General features: G+C 46.5%; 2 protein-coding genes across 5 annotated transcripts; one reads left to right on the top strand and one right to left on the bottom strand.

The window, feature by feature from the left end:
• Nucleotides 1-527: 527 nt before the first annotated feature.
• IL23A (interleukin 23 subunit alpha) lies at nt 528-2,291 on the bottom strand. Its single transcript, XM_030322925.1, has 4 exons — nt 2,071-2,291; nt 1,741-1,842; nt 1,089-1,235; nt 528-984 (listed from the first exon to the last, which is right to left on the bottom strand). The coding sequence occupies exons 1-4, from the start codon at nt 2,248-2,250 to the stop codon at nt 823-825; spliced, it is 591 nt and encodes a 196-aa protein (XP_030178785.1). The 5' UTR covers nt 2,251-2,291; the 3' UTR covers nt 528-822.
• A 3,500-nt stretch (nt 2,292-5,791) lies between these two features.
• Nucleotides 5,792-19,507, top strand: PAN2 (poly(A) specific ribonuclease subunit PAN2). 4 transcript variants are annotated; one of them, XM_030322912.2, is made up of 26 exons: nt 5,792-5,944; nt 6,589-6,984; nt 9,732-9,901; nt 10,015-10,135; nt 10,298-10,375; nt 10,759-11,026; nt 11,383-11,725; nt 11,921-12,017; nt 12,889-13,008; nt 13,225-13,344; nt 13,621-13,749; nt 13,877-14,076; nt 14,185-14,321; nt 14,458-14,564; nt 14,998-15,096; nt 15,214-15,287; nt 15,392-15,539; nt 15,838-15,981; nt 16,113-16,172; nt 16,400-16,490; nt 17,085-17,242; nt 17,342-17,485; nt 17,627-17,806; nt 17,934-18,027; nt 18,303-18,500; nt 18,839-19,507. In XM_030322912.2, the coding sequence occupies exons 2-26, from the start codon at nt 6,703-6,705 to the stop codon at nt 18,871-18,873; spliced, it is 3,597 nt and encodes a 1,198-aa protein (XP_030178772.1). In that variant the 5' UTR covers nt 5,792-5,944; nt 6,589-6,702; the 3' UTR covers nt 18,874-19,507. The 4 variants fall into 4 exon arrangements, with proteins under 4 accessions (XP_030178772.1, XP_030178773.1, XP_030178775.1 ...); XM_030322913.2 differs by having other exon boundaries at nt 5,816-5,944; nt 14,188-14,321; XM_030322915.1 differs by lacking the exon at nt 5,792-5,944 and having other exon boundaries at nt 6,806-6,880.
• Nucleotides 19,508-19,832: the final 325 nt, after the last annotated feature.

The following is a 19,832-nucleotide window of genomic DNA, read 5'->3' as shown; positions in this document are numbered from 1 at the left end:
TTTTTAACGTTGTGACTATGGAGAAAAGGAAGAGAAGTGATCACATTAACCTCTTCCCCTTCTCTTTGTTTCAAAAGTAGTTTATCTCCCCTTGGGTAGTCAAACCCTCTGATGGGGTCCACAGATGTCCATAAAGGGAGAATCCCATTAATTTAGGGGATTTACTGCCATCTTCCCGGAATGCCTTTCCTGGTCAAAGCAGCTCTGACTTTTGATCCTGCAGTGATTGGGACTCCTGTCTTTGGCCAAATATATTCTTGGCCAAGAAAGTAAGGAGTAATAAGGTCAGGCAGTAAAAGGAGCCACATTTAGGGGCCCAACTTCCTAATTTCAATCCTTTGTAATCCCATTCAGCTTGTTTAGCGATACAGGGATCCAGACCAAAAAGATCCTAGTTTATCTATACACTAGGGGCGCATGAGGAAATATCCCTCTCCACTGGAGCCCTGCAGAGTAGAAGGATGCAAATTGTAGTCCTTTAGCCCTATATTGCTTTTTTTTCCAACCAAGCCTAGAAATCATTCACATAAATAAGTCTTTATTGAAAAAAGTACATAATTCAGTATAAATATAATAAATAATCCTCCCCAAACTGCTGCCATGAGGATAAATAATCTCAAGTTTTCCCTTTCTAGTTAATAAATACTCAACTTTGTCCTAGGTCAGTATCATAAATTAGTCAGTGTTGGTAATTTTTCAACATTTGCAAGTTCCATTAGAATTAATGGACTAATTCACTTGTTGGCTCACAGGTTCCTGGGCTGATTCATTTTTGCACTGCTGAGCCATGGAGATCTGGGTGCCATGCTTAAGCTTTTGGCTTTAGGGGCTCAGGGTTGCTGCTCCATGGGCAAAGACCCTGGCAGCTACAGCCACAAAGGCCTGAAGGCTGCGGAGGATCTTGAAGCGGAGAAGGAGGCGTTGCCATGGCTGATTAGGACTGGGGTTTGGAGTTTGCTCAGTCTCCCAGTGTTGACCGTCAGGCTGAAAGGACATAGGACACAATCAGAGAGACTCTAGAACCTTTACCCTCAAGTTCCTGTCTCTGATACCTGCAAGCCCCCATTCTTCAGGCCCCTTGTTCATACCTGTAAGAGTTGCCTAAGGCCCAGGAGGGAGGCGTGAAGCTGGCCCACTGGGCTATCAGGGAGTAGAGAGGGCTCCCCTGTGAAAATGTCTGAGCCCAGCAGCTTCTCATAAAAAACCAGGCCCTGGTGGATCCTTTGTAAGCAGAACTGGGGGAAAAGAAAGCAGTGAGAGCTAACCAATACCCTCCTATTCCATTACCAAAGACCCACCCAGTTCTCTGCCATTCTTAGACACTGCCATGGTCTGAATGTTTGTGTCCTCACAAAATCCATATGTTGAATCCTAACCCTCCAATGTGATTGTATCAGGAGGTAGGGCCTTCACAAGGTGATGATGTCATGAGGGTGGAGCCTTCAGGAACTTCTAAAAGAGACCCATGAACTCCCAAGGCCCTTCTGCCATATAAAGGTAACAACGAGAAGTCTGCAACCTGGAAGAGGACCCTCACCTGACCATACTGACACCCTGATATCCAACTTCCAGACTCCAGGACAGTGAGAACTAAATTTTTGATGTTTATAAGTCACCCAATCTATGGTATTTGTTATAACAAGCCGAATGGACAAGGACAGATACAACTTTTACTAATTCTCCATGGTACCCAACAATGTCCCAGTCCCTCTTCCTTGTAGTCCAGCCTCATCTTACTACCTGACTGTTGTCTCTGAGTCCTTGGGGATCACAACCATCCCCACACTGGATGTGGGGGACGTCATCTGTAGTCTCGTCATCTCCCTGTTCTCTTGGTAGGTCCTGGAATGGAGGAAGGGGTGGGAAGAGTGAAGAGATAAGAGAAGCACTTTCAAACTCCACCAGTACCCCAGGCCCATGACTCTCCTAGGAACCCCACTCCCTGTCCTCTTTAAGGTCCACTCTTTGAGGACCTTCAACCCTCCAGCTTCTATCCAAAGCCAGAGTCTTCCTCTGCAGCCTTGGAGACCTTGGACAGGCTCCCGTTCGGTGCCAGAGCCTGCTACTTACCACATGTCCCGTTGGAGGATGTGCACTCCAGGCCAGCGTGCAGAGCTTCTGTGAGAGCTGCTGGCCCAGAGCCCAGGCAGGGCTACTGCCCTCAGGCACAGCCCGGGTCTGAGCAGTCCAGGGCAGCGGTGGCAGCAGGAGCAGCAGCAGCAGCAGCATAGCCCTGCTGCTCCCCAGCATCTTGTCGCCTGCTTCTCAAATCTGGCTGGCTCTGTGCCTCACACCAGTCCCTGTGGAATCTCTGCCCACTTCCCTTTGCTCTGAGCCTGATGCTCTGCGTTCTTTGTTGCTTCCTTCTGTTGTTCACTGAGTTTCTGAGCTGCTTCCTGCTGTTTTTCTCCCCTTGTCTGAGTCTCTTTTTAAGGTCCTTGCATTGTAAGGCCCGCCCTTTATACTAGCAGGTGACTCACAGCAGGTGGGATTCCCCTCCCTGCATCATCCCCCTCTCTGGAGAGCCCAGGTATGCAGCCTCAGTTCCAAGGGAAATGAGACGTGTGGTTGCTGTGGCTGGAGGCCTGGGATGGGGCATATGTGTAATGCTCTCCATGAATCGAAATGGCTGTAGAGGGGGTGGGGGTGGGAGGAATGAATATTTAAATGAATCTAGTCTCAAGTTTCTTCCTGTTCAATCTTTCCCTCACTTTTTGGCCTCTCAAAGCTTAATTCCCTCCACACCCCCCACCTAACTTCCTTACCTTTTCCTGCCTGAGGAAAAGCCAAAATGCAACCATTCATTTTATTTCCCAATAGGATAGCGAGATTCCATTCAGTTTGGAATGAAGTTTGGTTCCCCTCTGGGGCCCTCTATCTAAGAACAAGGGGGCTTCTTTTTTCTCCCTTGGCAACAATTATTTTCACTGGGAAAGAATGGATGCGAAGGCACTTTGTGAACTAGGAAGCCATATAATGCCGTATAAAGTATTACTGCTCCCACTTCAGGTCTCACTGTGGAGGCTAGAAGGGTTCTTGGAGGGAGAGATTTGCTGCTAAGAATCATCTAATTCCTCAACCTTAGTGGCCCAACGTTTCATAGGATCTGTGGGGTTCAGGTGGTGGTTCTTTTGGGATACAAGTTTAAGCAAGGACTACAAGTCAAATTTAGATATTCCAGCACCCAGTCCCTACCCCACAGCTAGGAAGTCCAGGAATTCTTGGGAGTTGAAGGTGCACTGTGTCAATGACCCTGACCAGTCCTTCAGCCTGTTGCATCCATGGGTAAAATCCGCTGACACTGATTTCATCACTCTCCCTGATGCAACATTCAGTGAGACAGCTGAGACTGTGAGGTTGGGCGTGGGAGTGGGGGGTGGTCCAAATCTGGGACTGCCCCAACCCCAGTGGAGGGTCCCAGAACAATTTGGACGTCAGAATGAGGACATGGCTGACCACACAGATGGTCCTTAAAGCCTTCCCAAGAGGTTGACTCTTCTTCTCTGAGAAACTTACCCTTGATAGAGGCCTCCCTTCCCTTAGAACTATTCAAAACTTCCCAGTGAAACTTTTGATTCAAATATTATGACTCTGTGGTAAATCTACCTTTGGATAAAATGTTTCCAGCATCGGATAGGTTATCTCAGTCTGAGTGGGAAATGGTTTGCCTCTCTCTACATATGGTGTACACAAATGGAAGAAGGAAGGAGGGGAGCTCACCTCACTTGTGTTTAATGTCTGTTGTGCTTTTCCATCTCTGGCCTCATTCTGGGGGCCTAAAGGATAGGAGATGAAAGGTAAAAGAAGAAGGAAGTGGAGTGTTGGGGGATGGGATGAGAGAGACAAGGGTGAGTTGGAGGCACGGGGCTCTGCTGCTTTGTTTCACTTCCTGGTGCTTCGAGAGTTGGGTAGGAAGCAAGGTTGGTGGGGTGATTGTGGGACTGTTCTGTGGCAGGAACTACTTCCAGGACTAGATCTGACCTGGAACTGCAGTGACCCCTTGACGTCAACAGGGCCTCAACCGTTATGCAAATCACATTCACAAGACACTCCTAAGCAGGCCTTTCCAGTTGGATGCCCAGACTCCAAATCCAGTTGAAATTCCCTTACATAGTTAATAATGATGGCTAACATATATCCAACTCTCACTTTATGCCAAATACTTGGTCTAAGCACTTTTTATGTATTAACCCATTTAATTCTCACAACAACCCAGTGAGTTGGTTGTGAGTTGTTATTATCCCTATACTACAGATGAGGAAACAGAGCTAAGTAATTTACCCAAGATCACAGAACTGAATGGCCAGAATTCCAGGACAGAAAATCTGGCTTCAGATCCTGCTTTCTCTCTCTCTTTCTCTCTTTTATTTTATTTTATTTTTTAAATGTTTATTTTTTAGAGGGGGGAGAGGGGCAGAGAGAGAGGGAGACACAGAAGCTGAAGCAGACCCCAGGCTCAGAGCTGTCAGCACAGAGCCAAACACGGGGCTTGAACTTACCAACAGGGAGATCATGACCTGAGTGGAAGCCTGATGACACTTAACCAACTGAGCCACCCAGGCACCCCCAGATCCTGCTTTCTCAATCATTCCATTATATTGGACAGGACACAAACTATCTTTATAAAGTAGCTGATTTAGCCCAGGTATCTCAGGCCCAGTAATTCTCATAGGTCTGTAAAGTCTTTCTCAACCTCAATATGGAAATTTCTCAAAGTTTACAAACTGTCTAGTCTCTCAGCACCCATCTTTTCCCAGGATTTTAAATCTAGGGACCTGCGAAGTCAGATCAATTTGAGAGACCCACTGAGTTACAGTGTTTTTCTCCGTCTATGACTTCTGGTGGACTCCAGGACCCCTGTGAGTCCTGTAAGTCTAAATTCTGGAGTCCTTTTATTACAGTGTTATTCAGCAGGCTTTATTGAGACAGAGAGAAATGCTTTAACACTGTATCCTCCGTGAGAAATTCCTTCCATCAAAAAGGCCCTTTGTGTGGCCGTTAGAAACTGAGCTAAATTGCCCTGGTGACATCTCGCAACCTGGCCCCATTCCAAAACAATTAGACCCCAAGAATCGCTAAAAATAACTGTTGACGCTAAATCTGTAAGAGTTTGGGGGTAAGCAAATGTCCCAATTTGCCGTGCTCATCCCCTTCTGAGGGATAACGTCGAGCTTCAAGAGCTAGGGGAATTTGATAGCTGAGGGGTCTCGCTCCACGGGACTATTACCGGAGCATCTGGGGAGTAGATAATCACAGATGGGAGTTTCAGATGGATGCCTACAGAATCGTAGAAGAGGCAGCTAGTTGGGCCGTGTTTGGAACGTGGCTCCCGCTTCCTTTTTTCTCTCCCATGCCTGGATATGATAGGAAATGCCGGCGAGTTTCGGGGGCAACAGGGTGAGAGGTGGCGGAGTGGCTCACAAGAGCACCGCAGGTGGAGGGGGTGGACTGGAATAGGCTGGGAATACCCAGCAATCGATTCCCAGTGCTTTACCTTGGGCATCCCTTATCCTTATTCTAGAACTTCTAAAGTTACAGGGAGCATTAACGTTCGGTTTCCAAGCGACTTCTCCAGTTTTGTTCAAAGAAAGCTTAAAAGAGAAGGAGTTACGTTTCACGACACCAAATGCGGCCAGGATCTGACACCGTTTGTCCCCATTGGCGGCCCGTAACCTTATTTTTGCCCAATACCCGCGTCACGCGTCTTCTCGCGGAGCCGTCTGTACCTGGCTCCTTCTGATTGGCTTAGGTGAGCTCCAAACCCTTCCTGATTGGAAGCTCTGACTGGGAGCCCGCCGTCCTATCCGCCGTAGTGTTTGGTTGAGCTTCAGGCGCGGGGGAGAATTGGGGAAACTGGAATTTCCCGCGGAGCTGACGGCGCTTGCTCTCCCCCTACTCGTTTTAATTCCACGCGCTCCAAAATATCCGCCATGGAGAAATCTTGGTAATGACCCAATCCCCATAAGCATCCCAAGAACACATCTGACCCCTGCCCTAAGCCCTCCCCTCCCCTCCGCCGGGGGAGAATTCTGGGTAATTGATTTCTCTGGTTCCCCTAGAGAATTGTGGGTAACTGGCCATTTTCATCATGTCCCCCCATTCCCGCCCCAATTGTGGGTAGCTGGACATTATTATTTTTCCCTGGAGAATCCTGGGTAACATTGCAGGGGATTCTGGGAAACGACTTCTTATTCTCACCTCCCACTTCCCCTCCCCCCCCATCCTTAATTTTGGGAAACAAGCATCTTAGCCCCTTTCCTTAACTCCTGTCCCACAGTCGCTGCTCTTTTCACTGATGGTTCTGGGGTGAACCAGGCAAGTGGGCAGGCCTGAAGGGAGATGAAAAGGAAGTCATGTTTTAGGTTAGATAGTGGGGTGGTGGGGAGTACAGAGGGCCTAGAGGAGAAAAAGGGACAACACTTCCGCCTCTACCCTACTGCTTATCCCCTTCCTGCCTGCTTCATCTCCTGCCTGGCATTCTCACATCTCCCTGCCTCATTTTCCTTCTGCACATATAATCTAGAACACACTAAATACAAGTACCTGGGCCTACCTATCACTGACTCAGCTACCTCTTTCCCTTTGCAGGCCAGGATGTCCATTCTAGGCCCACTGGTGCTATCCTGCTGAAGGCTGGGTCAGACATCTTAAAGGGCCGTTGCAAGGGAGGGTGTGACACGGGTCTAATCTGCCATCGTCGTCATGAACTTCGAGGGTCTGGACCCTGGACTGGCAGAGTATGCCCCGGCCATGCATTCTGCCCTGGACCCTGTCCTGGATGCCCACCTGAACCCAAGTCTGCTACAGAATGTGGAGCTGGATCCGGAGGGGGTGGCCTTGGAGGCTCTTCCTGTCCAGGAGTCAGTGCACATAATGGAAGGTGTCTACTCTGAATTGCACAGTGTGGTGGCTGAAGTGGGTGTGCCTGTCTCCGTCTCCCACTTTGACTTGCACGAGGAGATGCTGTGGGTGGGAAGCCACGGGGTAAGAACTGTACCCCTTTGTAAGGGCTGAAAGGAGATGTTGGAGGTATTTTATCTGGTTTTAGCCCAAGGGCAGCTGCTTTACTGGGAGCCAGAACTGAGTTGAGGTGGTGAGAGTTAGTTAGGTCTCTGTCAAATCAGTAGGAAGGGAGTGGAAGGAGCCATATGATCCAGGAAGAAGTTACATACGTGTTCTTTTTCAGAAGTCATCCCATTTCTACCACAATTTGCCCATTCTAAGCTTTGATTAACCTTGATAACTGTACCCATCAGTTAGTCTGTAGTGTCCAAATCCAATCTCTAATGCCCTTCTTCTGTTTCCATTTTTATAATTATAGAATGTTTAACACATGTTTCTGCATATCTTACATGGAATCATTCTGTCTTCTTTGGCTGATTTTAATCTCTCTGAGAGCAGTTATCAGTGTTAACTCTTTTTTATTTTTATTTTAGAGCGCATAAGCAGGTGAGAGGGGCAGAGGGAGAGAGATCTTAAGCAGTCTCCATGCTCAGCACAGAGCCCGACATGGGCTTGATCCCACAACCCTGGGATCATGACCTGAGCCAAAATCAAGAGTCAGATGCTCAACTGATTGAGCCATTCAAGCACCCCAATATTAATGTTTTTTAATGTGTATCTATATCGCCAGTATGCTAGAGAGCTCAAAGATTTTGTAAGAAATAACATTCTTGGTTTACTAATTTTCCTTCCATAGGGCATGAATTGTGCTTTTTTCATTAGAAAGAATGTACTTTTTTGATAATACATTCATTTCAGTAGGTAGGGTCTACTGCTATGGTAGGCCCAGGGAATAAAACTGAATAAAACATAATTCTTGCCCTCAAGGAATTTACAGAACAACGAGAAAAAAAAAAAATATATATATATATATGTGTGTGTGTATATATATATATATGTGTGTGTGTGTGTGTGTATATATATATATATATATATATATATATATATAAACAGATAACTTCATGGTACTTTAGAAGAAACTAAAGTGTTTTACTTATTAATTATGAATTTAAGATATAAACTAATTATGAGTTTAAGATATAAACTACTAAGTGCCAGTGTAAAAATATTTACTGGGTGCAGAAGGGTTAGAGGCCCTCCAGAAGGAAGTGACACCTGAAGTGAGTTCTTGAGAGGTGAGTAGGAGTCAGGTGAAGAAGAGGGGAAAATGCTGTCTTGGCAAAAGCAACAGGATAAAGATTTCCAAGATACCATACAGTGTGATTACAGATTACAGGAACTACAAGCAATTAGGGTTTACTGCTCTGGAAGATAAGTCTGAAAAGTTAGACATTACTTCATTCAACTAGTGTTTTTTGAGCACCTGTTAGGTGCCACACCTTGCTCTATGGTCTAGATTGGGAATAAGCATTTAAAAAGGCAACAAAAATACATTTATAATATATTAGGTGTTTAGTATCCTTAAGGAAAATAAAGTGGAATAAGGGGGTTAAGGTAATGAAGGGTGGGAGGTGTTGCTGTTTTAGATAATTGGTCAGGGAAAGTCTCTCTGATAATGTCACACTTGAGTAGAGACTTGGATACAGACTAGGATGTCCATTCTAAGTCGTCTAGAAGGGAGAGAGGAAGCCATGCAGATATCTGGGGGGAGAACATTCTAGAAAACCTCATATGCTATGTTAAAAGAGCTTGGACTTGATCTTTCACACCACTGACAGTTTTTATCCAGAATGATAAGGTTAGGTTTGCATCTTAGAATGCTGAAGTAGCAGTATAGAGTTTCATTTAAGGGGGAACATGGCAGGACTCAGTGGGATTGGCTTAGATTGTAGGTTATTGTAGCAGTTCACATAGAATATGAAAGCCTGAATGAAGCACTGTAGACATGTAGAACAGATTTGGGAAATACTTAGGAAGTAAACAAGACAAGTTACTACCAGTGACTTAGTCCTTTGGATAGATCATGGTTCCATAAAGAATACAGTTAGAAGAAGAATTGAAATGAGGTAAAATGACAAATTTAATTTAGAATGTAATGAGTTTGGGTTTTCGTGGAATATCTAAAGAGAGATGTTTAGTAGATATTTGGATATGTAAGTGTGAAGCTTGAGGCAGTGGTCTGGGCTAGAAGAGGGAGTTAGGATCCATCAGTTAGAAGACTGATGGTTAAAACCTTGAGAGTGGATGAGATTACCTAAAATGACTAGTGAGAAAATAGTGGACTGGGAATAGCCATGGTTCAAGAGTGGTCTGAAGGGAAGCACATAAAGAGGAGGTATGAGGTAAGAGTCAGGAGCGAAACCAGTAGTGAATGATGTCATAGGAGCCAAGGGGGGAATGAGTTTCACATTCTCTCTATTCCAGCCTGTGACCCACAGTGCACATTTCCCAGATGGTGGCTGGTAGAGATTAAGACTTGAATATGGAACATAAGAAAACCAGCTGGCCAGTGGAGGATCGGACTCACATCCCTGACCCGAAACTGTTCTAACCAACTGAACCATTATCTATTCAGCAAGGTCATTGTGAGGGCAAAATGAGGTAGAGTTTACAAAAGTACTTTGTGAAGCATTAAACATAAGATAGTATTTATTATCAATGTCTTTGTCACTTAGATTGGTCCCTAGCTGTATGCCTTAGTTGCTGTTAGCCAGAAAGGCCAAGCAAGAATGGAGAAAAGTTGAGCAATGTCTCCAGTCCCTGACCTGTATCTGGGGTGGCCCTGCCCCTCCACTCAGGGTGTGTCTCATCTTTTTTGTCCCCCACAGGGCCATGCCACTTCATTTTTTGGCCCCGCCTTGGAGCGTTACTCATCCTTTCAGGTCAATGGCAGTGATGACATTCGACAGATCCAGAGCCTGGAAAATGGTATCCTATTTCTCACCAAGAACAACCTCAAGTATATGGCCCGTGGGGGCCTCATTATATTTGATTACCTGTAAGTGGCTTCTCAACTCTGGACTGGGAAAGAGAGTCCCTCCTAAAATGGGAAGTCTAAAGGATTGGAAACTTTTGAGACCTTGGTCCCTTAGCCTTTCCTTTCCCCTACAGGCTGGATGAGAGTGAGGATATGCACAGTCTCCTACTGACTGACAACAGCACTCTGCTTGTTGGTGGGCTGCAGAACCACATATTGGAAATTGACCTTAATACTGTCCAGGAGACTCAGAAGGTATAAGACTGGGGAAAGAAAGACCCAGGCAGGACCTGAAGTTTTTTGGGGGTCAGGGATATGCCCAGACTGGGAACATGACTAAGATGTATGTGCAGTCTTTCTGTTCCTTTGGTCTGTGGGAAGAATTATTCTCACTGGTTTTTCTGCTTTGTCCCCCAGTATGCAGTCGAGACGCCTGGAGTCACCATTATGAGACAGACAAATCGCTTCTTCTTCTGTGGCCACACATCTGGCAAGGTGGCTCGGTTCCATGTTTCCTCCTACCACATGGCCCTGTTTCATCAGACATGTGCTTGAGCTCTTTCTTTCCCTCAATTCTGGGGCTATAGTTGGAGGCACAGGAGGAGTGATCCGAGTTCCTACTCAGCCACGTTATACTAGATTGTCTTTCAGGCTGATGCCTTCTATTGTAACTAGATACCTTTGAGGCAAGAGAGTAAACAAGAGTTCTCTTTGGAGTCCCTTCCAGCTCTTGGCCTCTCTTTTTGCCTGTTCTGTGCTTTAATTGCCCATATCCTAGAGCCTTAGTTCTTTTGGCAGGGGCCTCACAGGATTAGGTAGGTGGTGGGTACTTTTCCTGATAACAGTGTTGGCAGATAACTGAGTTATCTCTTCTTCAGGTTTCCCTGCGAGACCTCCGTTCTTTTAAGGTGGAGCATGAGTTTGATGCTTTCTCAGGAAGTCTGTCAGATTTTGATGTGCATGGCAACCTGCTGGCCGCCTGTGGCTTCTCCAGCCGCCTCACTGGCCTGGCCTGTGACCGTTTCCTCAAGGTGTATGATCTGCGCATGATGCGTGCCATCACACCACTTCAAGTACATGTGGATCCTGCTTTCTTGCGCTTCATCCCTACATATACTTCTCGACTTGCTATCATCTCCCAGTCAGGTAGGAAGGACTGTAGGAAGGGGTAGGAGGGGTTGATGACCAAAGGAGAAGTAGACACTAGGAGTATACTCCTAGGAACCTCTTTGTTGGAGGAAATACTAAACTTCCAGTGGGCTATCAGGGTCTCACTTAGGTTTGGTCAGAGATTAGTGCTTTTATTTTCTCCCTGAGTGTGAAGAACACAGAAAAAGATAAAGGTGGAGCAGGCAGAATAACTTTACTGGGTAACAAAACTGCCTGTGGCTTATGGGAAGGCATCAGATGGTATTATTTGTATCTCTAGGCATGAATTTAGGCCCAGTCTTTCCCTGATACGAGGGAAAAGGAGTGTCATAATGCTTTCTCCTCTCTTCTAGGGCAGTGCCAGTTTTGTGAGCCCACAGGCCTGGCCAACCCAGCAGACATCTTTCATGTGAATCCTGTGGGGCCTCTGCTAATGACATTTGACGTATCAGCCAGCAAGCAGGCCCTGGCCTTTGGGGATTCTGAGGGCTGTGTACACCTCTGGACTGATTCCCCTGAGCCTTCCTTCAACCCTTACTCCCGTGAGACGGAGTTTGCTTTGCCCTGTCTCGTGGACTCACTGCCTCCTCTGGACTGGAGCCAGGACCTGCTGCCTCTTTCCCTCATCCCTGTCCCGCTCACCACTGACACGCTTCTCTCTGACTGGCCTGCTGCCAACTCCGCTCCAGCTCCCAGGTTGTACCTTTCATCTGGGTCAAAAGGAGGGAGGGGGAAAGGGCCAAGATACTAGGATTCTCTGTAAGCCCTGTAGGAGTCTCCTTTCCTGATTTTTGTGTGCCTTCAGTACTTTCTTTTCTGGCTCCTTGGGGGTTGGGTATTAGATAGGCAGACACCACAAACTTCAAGCCCTAGAACTGTACTACATTATAGGCGAGCACCCCCTGTGGATGCAGAGATTCTACGCACCATGAAGAAGGTGGGCTTCATTGGCTATGCACCCAACCCCCGCACCAGGCTGCGCAATCAGGTATGTCAGAGGTGAGAGGGTCAGCCCCCAGCCCAGCCCTCTGGGATTTCTCCTGTCTTGTTTCTTTACTAGTTCTCAGCATTTTTTGCTTTTAGTTAGTCAGTAAAGGATTTTTGAGGTCTAATGAATGAAAGGTACCATGGTAGGTGTTAGGGAGAATTCAGAGTAGAAGATAGAGTCTTTGCTATTAAGAAGTTTAGTATTTGGTTAGTGAAGATAAGACCTGTCTGTAACAAATTATTTGTTCTATTGTTAAATGCTAAAGGAATGTTATAAGCATTCACTGCCAGGGCTGTTTGGAGGGGAAATGTTACTCTGGGCTGTTTGGAGGGGAAATGTTACTCTGGGCCAGAGTGGTCAGGGAAGACATACTGAAAAAGGTGGATATTGAGCTGGTTAAAAATAGGTAAATAGAAAGTAACATGGAAGCATATTCAAGATGAGAGATCAGTGTTAGCAAAGGTCTCAAGAAGCATAACTGCAAAAGGTGTGTCTGACCGGGACTGTGATTGGACCAGTCTGGCTGGAGTGGTGGTGAGTACTGGGAAATAGTAAGACATTGAGGTTGGAAAGGGCCCGGTTGTGAAGCCTTAATACCAGTGTTCAGGGAGAGAAGTGACACACTGAAATAGGCATTTTGGGAGAGTTTGTTTGGTAGCGGGATGCCGAACAGAGTGTGTGTGGAGCCACGTGTGGAAGCCATCACAGTTGTCGAGCTGTGGTGTGGTAGGGTGATGGCAGTGGGAATAAAAAGGACGTGGTAGATGCTGAAACTTCAAGAAAGTAGAAGGTTCAGTGTTGGGATAAAGGTGGGGGGAAACCAAAGATAATTAAGACATCCAACAAAATTACCTCTTTTTAAAAATTCTAGATTCCTTATCGACTCAAGGAGTCAGACAGTGAATTTGACAGCTTCAGCCAGGTCACTGAGTCACCGATAGGGCGGGAAGAGGAGCTACATCTCCACATGGTCTCTAAGAAATACCGCAAGGTGCTGGGGGTTACCAAGGAAGGAGTCCTGTGGGATGTGGGGAAAGGTTCCCTGGGAAAAGGGGGTCATACTAGAAAGGATTGAAGGACTCAGTTGAGAAGTCTTCATCTACCACCTGGACTCAGGAGGGAGGTTTTGGGGAAGGTTATGACCACTGCAAAGGATTTAGGGGACTCTGAGGATACGTTCATTTTGCTCAGACTATTTCTGCCTCAGGTAACCATCAAATACTCCAAGCTAGGGCTGGAGGACTTTGACTTCAAACACTACAATAAGACCCTGTTTGCTGGATTAGAGCCCCACATCCCCAATGCCTACTGTAACTGCATGATCCAGGTAAGGATATTCCTGCAACCTGAACATGGCTACTGCCTTTCTTCTCTGTGGCCCCATACTCCCTGCTCTTTTTCCAGGTCTCTCCAACCAAGCCCACTTTGCCATGGCCTCCGCTACCATTCTTTCTTGCTTCACAGCCTTCAAGTCTCTTCTGTGTGCTCCATTCTTCAGTAGACTCCTGATTTGTATTCTTTATCGGCTCTCTTAACCATCCCATCTCTCTTCTCCATACTAGTTGCCTGTATCAGTTCTCCTGCTCTTCCCCCCCCCCCCCAGGTGCTCTATTTTCTGGAGCCCGTTCGCTGTCTTATCCAGAACCATCTTTGCCAGAAGGAGTTCTGTCTGGCATGTGAGCTGGGTTTCCTCTTCCACATGTTGGATCTTTCTCGAGGTGACCCTTGTCAGGTCAGTGTCTGGAGACCTGGGACAATAAAAGGGGAAGGGAGGTAGACAGTAGGCAGGGACACTGCTGTGCAAATGGCCACAAAAGAGAAAATTGCCCCATTCTACCAACACACTTCCTGGATTCCAGGGCAGTAATTTTCTTCGGGCATTCCGCACCATTCCTGAGGCCTCGGCCCTTGGTCTGATCCTGGCTGACTCAGATGAGGCTTCAGGCAAAGGCAATCTGGCCAGGCTTATTCAGAGGTGGAATCGCTTCATTCTCACTCAACTGCATCAGGATATGCAGGAGCTAGAAGTACCCCAGGCTTATCGAGGTGCTGGAGGCAGGTATGAAATCGGAACATGAATATTTAAAGCCACCATGACAGTCCCCTCTGTGACTTAGAAGGTGTCCTAACTGTCTCCATGTGCATGTATTGCCTTCCCTGCCCTTAGCAGCTTTTGTTCATCGGGGGACTCTGTTATTGGGCAGCTGTTCAGCTGTGAGATGGAGAATTGCAGCCTCTGCCGCTGCGGCAGTGAGACCGTGCGAGCCTCTTCCACCCTGCTCTTCACGCTCTCCTACCCCGAGGGTAGCAACAGTGGTATACCCTGCCGCTGGGTTGGGAAGGCTCCCTTACGTGTCCCATAACATCAAGGAGAGGGTGTTGGGAGGCTAATAATGGGTAGAAGGGAGAACCTAGAGTGAAGCATCCAGTTTCCCCTCAGATAAAACCGGGAAGAACTGTGACTTTGCTCAGGTGCTGAAGCGAAGCATCTGCCTGGAGCAGAATACACAGGCCTGGTGCGACAACTGCGAGAAGTACCAGCCCACGGTAAGTCCTCCCATGTTGGGGACTTGGTGTGGTTTCATCTGGGACTAGCTATGTCAGCACCACCATCCACGGATCTATAGGGAGTGGGAGGAACCTCAGTTTGAAAATGCAGGTCCAGGGGCACCTGGGTGGTGCAGTCGGTTAAGCGTCCGACTTCAGCCAAGTCACGATCTCGCGGTCCGTGAGTTCGAGCCCCGCGTCGGGCTCTGGGCTGATGGCTCAGAGCCTGGAGTCTGTTTCCGATTCTGTGTCTCCCTCTCTCTCTGCCCCTCCCCCGTTCATGCTCTGTCTCTCTGTCCCAAAAATAAATAAATGTTGAAAAAAAAAAATTAAAAAAAAAAAAAAAGAAAATGCAGGTCCAGGTTTTACTGTTCCCATCCAGGTTTCTTTCCCATAGGCTCATTGCCATTCCTTGTTTGTTTTTTCCTCTCAGATTCAGACCCGCAACATCCGCCATCTGCCAGATATTCTTGTTATCAACTGTGAGGTGAACAGCTTGAAAGAAGCTGATTTCTGGAGAATGCAGGCTGAGGTAAGGACCAGGTCTGGAAGCAGGGTTTTAGGTGTACTTCTTAATTTTCTCTCCCTTCTCTGCTCAATATATGATTAATGTTCCTGGGCAATCAGATATTTTTTCCTTTGTGTTCAGGTTGCCTTCAAGATGGCAATAAAAAAGCATGGTGGGGAAATCTCTAAGAATAAAGAGTTTGCTTTGGCTGATTGGTAGGTACTGTCTGGGGGGTTAGTCAAAGGATTGAGCTACCCAGTGGCTCCTCTGGTCACTGGCTAGATCTCAGAATGAATTTCTAATTCTCTTATCCTGATAGGAAGGAACTAGGGAGTCCAGAGGGCGTGCTGATGTGTTCCTCCATTGAGGAGTTGAAGAATGTCTGGCTTCCTTTCTCCATTCGCATGAAGATGACCAAGAATAAAGGGCTGGATGTTTGCAATTGGACTGATGGGGATGAGATACAGGTTGTTGAACAACTGGGAAGAGAAGGGGGAATAAGGGAGAGAAGGTTGGGGCAGAAGCAGGGCAAGGGGAAGATGGAACTTAGTATAGGGAAAAGGAAGGGAATAAAGCCAAGTTATTTACCAGTTGTGGGCTTTTCCAGAGTGACTCAGTTCAGTATTGAGTCATAGATGGGCTAGGATGGAGATAACCCACCCTGGTCCCCCATCCCCGTCCCCCAAACTCCCTATCCTCTATCCCCATTCCCCTTCCTTCCCCATCCTTAAACTTAGCTTAGCAGCCTGGGTACCCCCCTCACAGTGGGGCCCAGCCAGGGCAGAGGAGGAGCATGGTGTCTTTGTGTATGACCTGATGGCTACTGTGGTACACATCCTGGACTCACGCACAGGGGGCAGCCTGGTGGCTCACATCAAAGTCGGAGAGACCTACCACCAGCGCAAGGAGGTGAGTGAGATACTACAAGGCAGGGACACCCCTGGTGGTAGCCACAATGGAGTCCCAGGTCTGTCCTTATCTTGACTCTGAGTCAGAGTGGTCCAGCTATCACTTCATCATCTTTTTCTGTATTTCCACAGGGTGTTACCCACCAGCAGTGGTATCTCTTCAATGACTTTCTTATTGAACCTATTGATAAGGTTAGTTGTAACACATTCCATTCCCCCTTTCATCTCCCCTTTTCCTAGAATTCTCATCCTCAGTGCTCCAGAATGCCAGGCAGATTCAGGAGGGAGGGATGGGTCCTCAAGAATAAAAAGTGTTAGCAGAACTAAAAATAGCACCTGAGTTCTGTCTTTTGTCTGGCTTGGGAAAAAGGAAAAGGGGGCATCTATATATAGACCATGAAGTGCTTTTTCTTTTATAGCATGAAGCTGTGCAGTTTGACATGAATTGGAAAGTGCCTGCTATCCTTTATTACGTCAAAAGGAATCTTAATTCCAAATACAACCTGAACAGTAAGTGGTACAGAGTAGACAGAAGGGTGTGGCAGTTTAGATTGGTCTTTTGGAAGAGATCTTGTTAAGATTAGGATAGGTAGCCAGTGTTATTATTTCCAGGGGTGATACTAAAGAGATTCCTGTTTCATCAGGCTCTAAATTTAGAACCTGGAGATCCTGAGAGTGTAGAGGGGAAGAGGTGATGGGGGGAATCTGATCAAAAGGGCTAAGGTTTTGATTTTGAGTCTAATCATTCTTCCCAAGTGAAACTTTCTTCTTTTGCAGATGGACTTATTAGGTCCCTTTTTGGTGCCTTTAAAACCATAGTTTCCCTGTAACTTTGTTTTTCTGGATTTTCTAAGCTAAAGTCCAAAAAAGTCAAAGTCTTATTCTTTCCTCTCTGCTTTTTTGTTTCTCTTAGCATATTTCTTAGTAGTTTTCTGATTTGACCTATTCCATCTGTCTGTTCAGCAGACACAATCTTCTTATTCACATGCTTTGATTATTGAGAGATCACAGTGTAGACCCAGTCTCTGGTCAGCCATCCTGGGTTTCCCTCCCCTGGTTACTTCCTTATCACTAGCCATCTGTCTTCTGGATTTTCCCTTCCAGTCAAGAACCCTATTGAGGCAAGTGTCCTGCTGGCTGAAGCCTCGCTAGCACGGAAGCAGCGGAAAACACATACTACCTTTATTCCACTGATGCTGAATGAGATGCCGCAGGTTGGGGACCTGGTGGGCCTGGATGCTGAGTTTGTCACTCTTAATGAGGTAACCAAGACCAAAAGGGTGTGGTGTTGGCACAGAACTCTGGAGATATTAGGCATCACAAGCTATTCTCTGATTTCCTTATCAACTCTTCTCCTGTAGGAGGAAGCGGAGTTACGCAGTGATGGCACCAAGTCTACCATCAAACCAAGCCAGATGTCAGTAGCAAGGATTACTTGTGTTCGAGGCCAGGGACCCAATGAGGGTATCCCCTTCATTGATGACTACATCTCTACCCAGGAGCAGGTACTAGGATATCTTGTACTAGGAGGTACAAGTGAGACAGACCTTGTGCTTATGTAGAGTGCTCTAGAACCCAGGGAAGAGTAGCAGGGAGAGACTCTGCACCTCACTTCGTGAGCAACTTCTCCTTTTCTCTATGCCTAGGTGGTGGATTACTTGACTCAGTACTCGGGGATTAAGCCAGGAGACCTAGATGCCAAGATTTCCTCTAAGCACCTCACAACTCTCAAGTCTACCTACTTAAAGCTTCGTTTTCTTATAGACATTGGAGTCAAGTTTGTGGGTCATGGTCTGCAGAAGGACTTCCGGGTCATCAACCTCATGGTTCGGGCAGGGCTGTTTTTAAGAGTTTCCTTTGAATATGGGCCCTTTAGGGTATACATTGTGCTTTTGGAGAATGAGAAGTTATGGATCACCTACCTTCAGTCTCCCACTCTTTTATCTCTGCCAGGTGCCCAAGGACCAAGTCCTTGACACTGTCTATCTCTTTCATATGCCCCGAAAACGAATGATTTCCCTGCGGTTCCTTGCTTGGTACTTCCTAGGTGAGTTGGTGTACCTTGTAGGCCCTTATGGTGCTCATTAAGAGCAGGAAAAAGTGTTGGAATGAAGGGAGTAGGGAGGACCCTTAGTGGTGAGAGTTATGAATGGATTTAAGTAACTTCAGTATCCCGCTGCACTAGGAATGGTGTTTGGCTTTTTCCCTTACGGGTAGTCAAGTTTTTTTTTATTGGTTATTGGGAGTAGGGGATGTGAGTATGGGACGTATTCTTACCTTCCTTTGCTAGGTTCCAAACTATTCCACCTCTAATTCCCTCAGACCTGAAGATTCAAGGGGAAACCCATGACAGTATTGAGGATGCCCGTACAGCCCTTCAGCTCTACCGAAAGTATCTGGAGCTAAGCAAAAATGGCACGGAGCCTGAATCCTTCCACAAAGTGCTCAAGGGTCTTTATGAGAAGGGCCGAAAGATGGACTGGAAGGTTCCTGAGCCTGAGGGTCAGACGAGTCCCAAGAGTAAGGCCTGGGATGGGACAAGGGAGAGTGGACAGGGTGGGTTTTGATTGCATATGTGAAGATTATACTCATGATAATAATGATGATGGTGATGTTAACAATTGTACCAACTCTACCTTACATTTGTAAAGCACTCAGTGGTTTACAAAGCATTTAATCCTCCCAACATTCAGTGAAATAGATTGTATTCTTGATTGTCTGCACTGATCCTAACCTCCTCCTGCCTAATTCTAAAATGTTTGGGGCAGGTTTGCCCTCTTTTCCTTCCTAAGAAGTATTCCAGGCATTTTTTCTTCACTCACCTTAAGAGTCAATGCTCTTGATTTTGTCTCTGACAGATGCAGCTGTCTTCTCCTCAGTGTTGGCGCTCTGACCTCATCCTCTCCCAGTGAACTACTCCTCTCCCCTCAGTGTTCTGTGCCCCAGAACTGGGAGATGGCTTCCCAAGTTGGCTAGTCCTCGCCCGCTTCCAGAATTGGACCTGCTCAGGGTCTACAGATGGTGCTATTAATAGAACTGGAATGCAGCAGAGTTGCTGTAAAGGGAAGAGGTGCCAGATTCCTTTTTCATTCTTTGCAAAATAGCGGGCCAGGAACAGAGTCTAGAATTGACCCAAATGGAAAGAAATTGATATTCTCAATAAATATCCTGGGTAATTAATATCCAGGCAAAAAAACGCTCCTGGAACCAGTACTCTCAGTTCCTAGTTGGCTAAGGACTGAAGTCCTGGTTAGTGATAGGATACAACAGTAGCTCAAGAGAGCTCAAATCTCTGACTGCTTGAGAGATGCCTGGATGGACCAGGACATCGAATATTGGTGGCCCTAGCAAACCAGTGTTGCCAACACCATCATTGCCAAAAGGGCCTTTGGGTCCTAGACACAGCTTGACTGCTGTCTTCACTCCTGCTGACAGCTGAGAAGCATCTGTCTTCCATCCACTCTCCTGTCCCAAGTTTTGTTATTTTTTAAAGTTTTGTTTTAAAATGCATGTTTTATAAAATAAAATTAAAAAAAAAAAGTATTACTGGCTTGTCATCTATGTCACTAGAGACCTGCAAGTGTGGGATGCTGACTTAAGCTCTCCTTTCTTTGTGTTGGCTTTCTATAACAACTGGAAAAAAACAAGCGTTCAAATTTCCACCTAGAAATGAAGGTGAAGCTCTGGAGTCCAAAGTTAAGGTTATTGGAGGAATATAGTTGTCTTTGCTGGACAGTTATTTTTAGCTCTTTGTTATGGCTGCCTACTACCTTAAGACCAGATTCTTTTAAGATGCACAGTATGGTTTCCTCGGAAAAGGAAAGTTGGGGAAACTGACAAACTGCAGGTCTT

Source organism: Lynx canadensis, chromosome B4 (genome assembly GCF_007474595.2).
Source record: "Lynx canadensis isolate LIC74 chromosome B4, mLynCan4.pri.v2, whole genome shotgun sequence".
NCBI classification, from domain to species: Eukaryota; Metazoa; Chordata; class Mammalia; order Carnivora; family Felidae; genus Lynx; species Lynx canadensis.
The sequence above is the reverse complement of the archived record's forward strand: the minus strand, read 5'-3'. Positions and strand labels throughout refer to the sequence as shown.

Bases quoted from the DNA above. Each gene is read 5' to 3' on its own strand.
- IL23A (XM_030322925.1), bottom strand. From the start codon at position 2,250: ATGCTGGGGAGCAGCAGGGCTATGCTGCTGCTGCTGCTGCTCCTGCTG. The intron at 1,843-2,070 runs GTAAGTAGCAGG...CCTCCATTCCAG, and splicing joins ATCCTCCAACGGGACATGTG to GACCTACCAAGAGAACAGGG. The intron at 1,236-1,740 runs GTAGTAAGATGA...CTTTTCCCCCAG, and splicing joins GACTCAGAGACAACAGTCAG to TTCTGCTTACAAAGGATCCA.
- PAN2 (XM_030322912.2), top strand. From the start codon at position 6,703: ATGAACTTCGAGGGTCTGGACCCTGGACTGGCAGAGTATGCCCCGGCC. The intron at 10,136-10,297 runs GTATAAGACTGG...TTTGTCCCCCAG, and splicing joins CTGTCCAGGAGACTCAGAAG to TATGCAGTCGAGACGCCTGG. The intron at 17,486-17,626 runs GTACTAGGATAT...CTCTATGCCTAG, and splicing joins ACATCTCTACCCAGGAGCAG to GTGGTGGATTACTTGACTCA.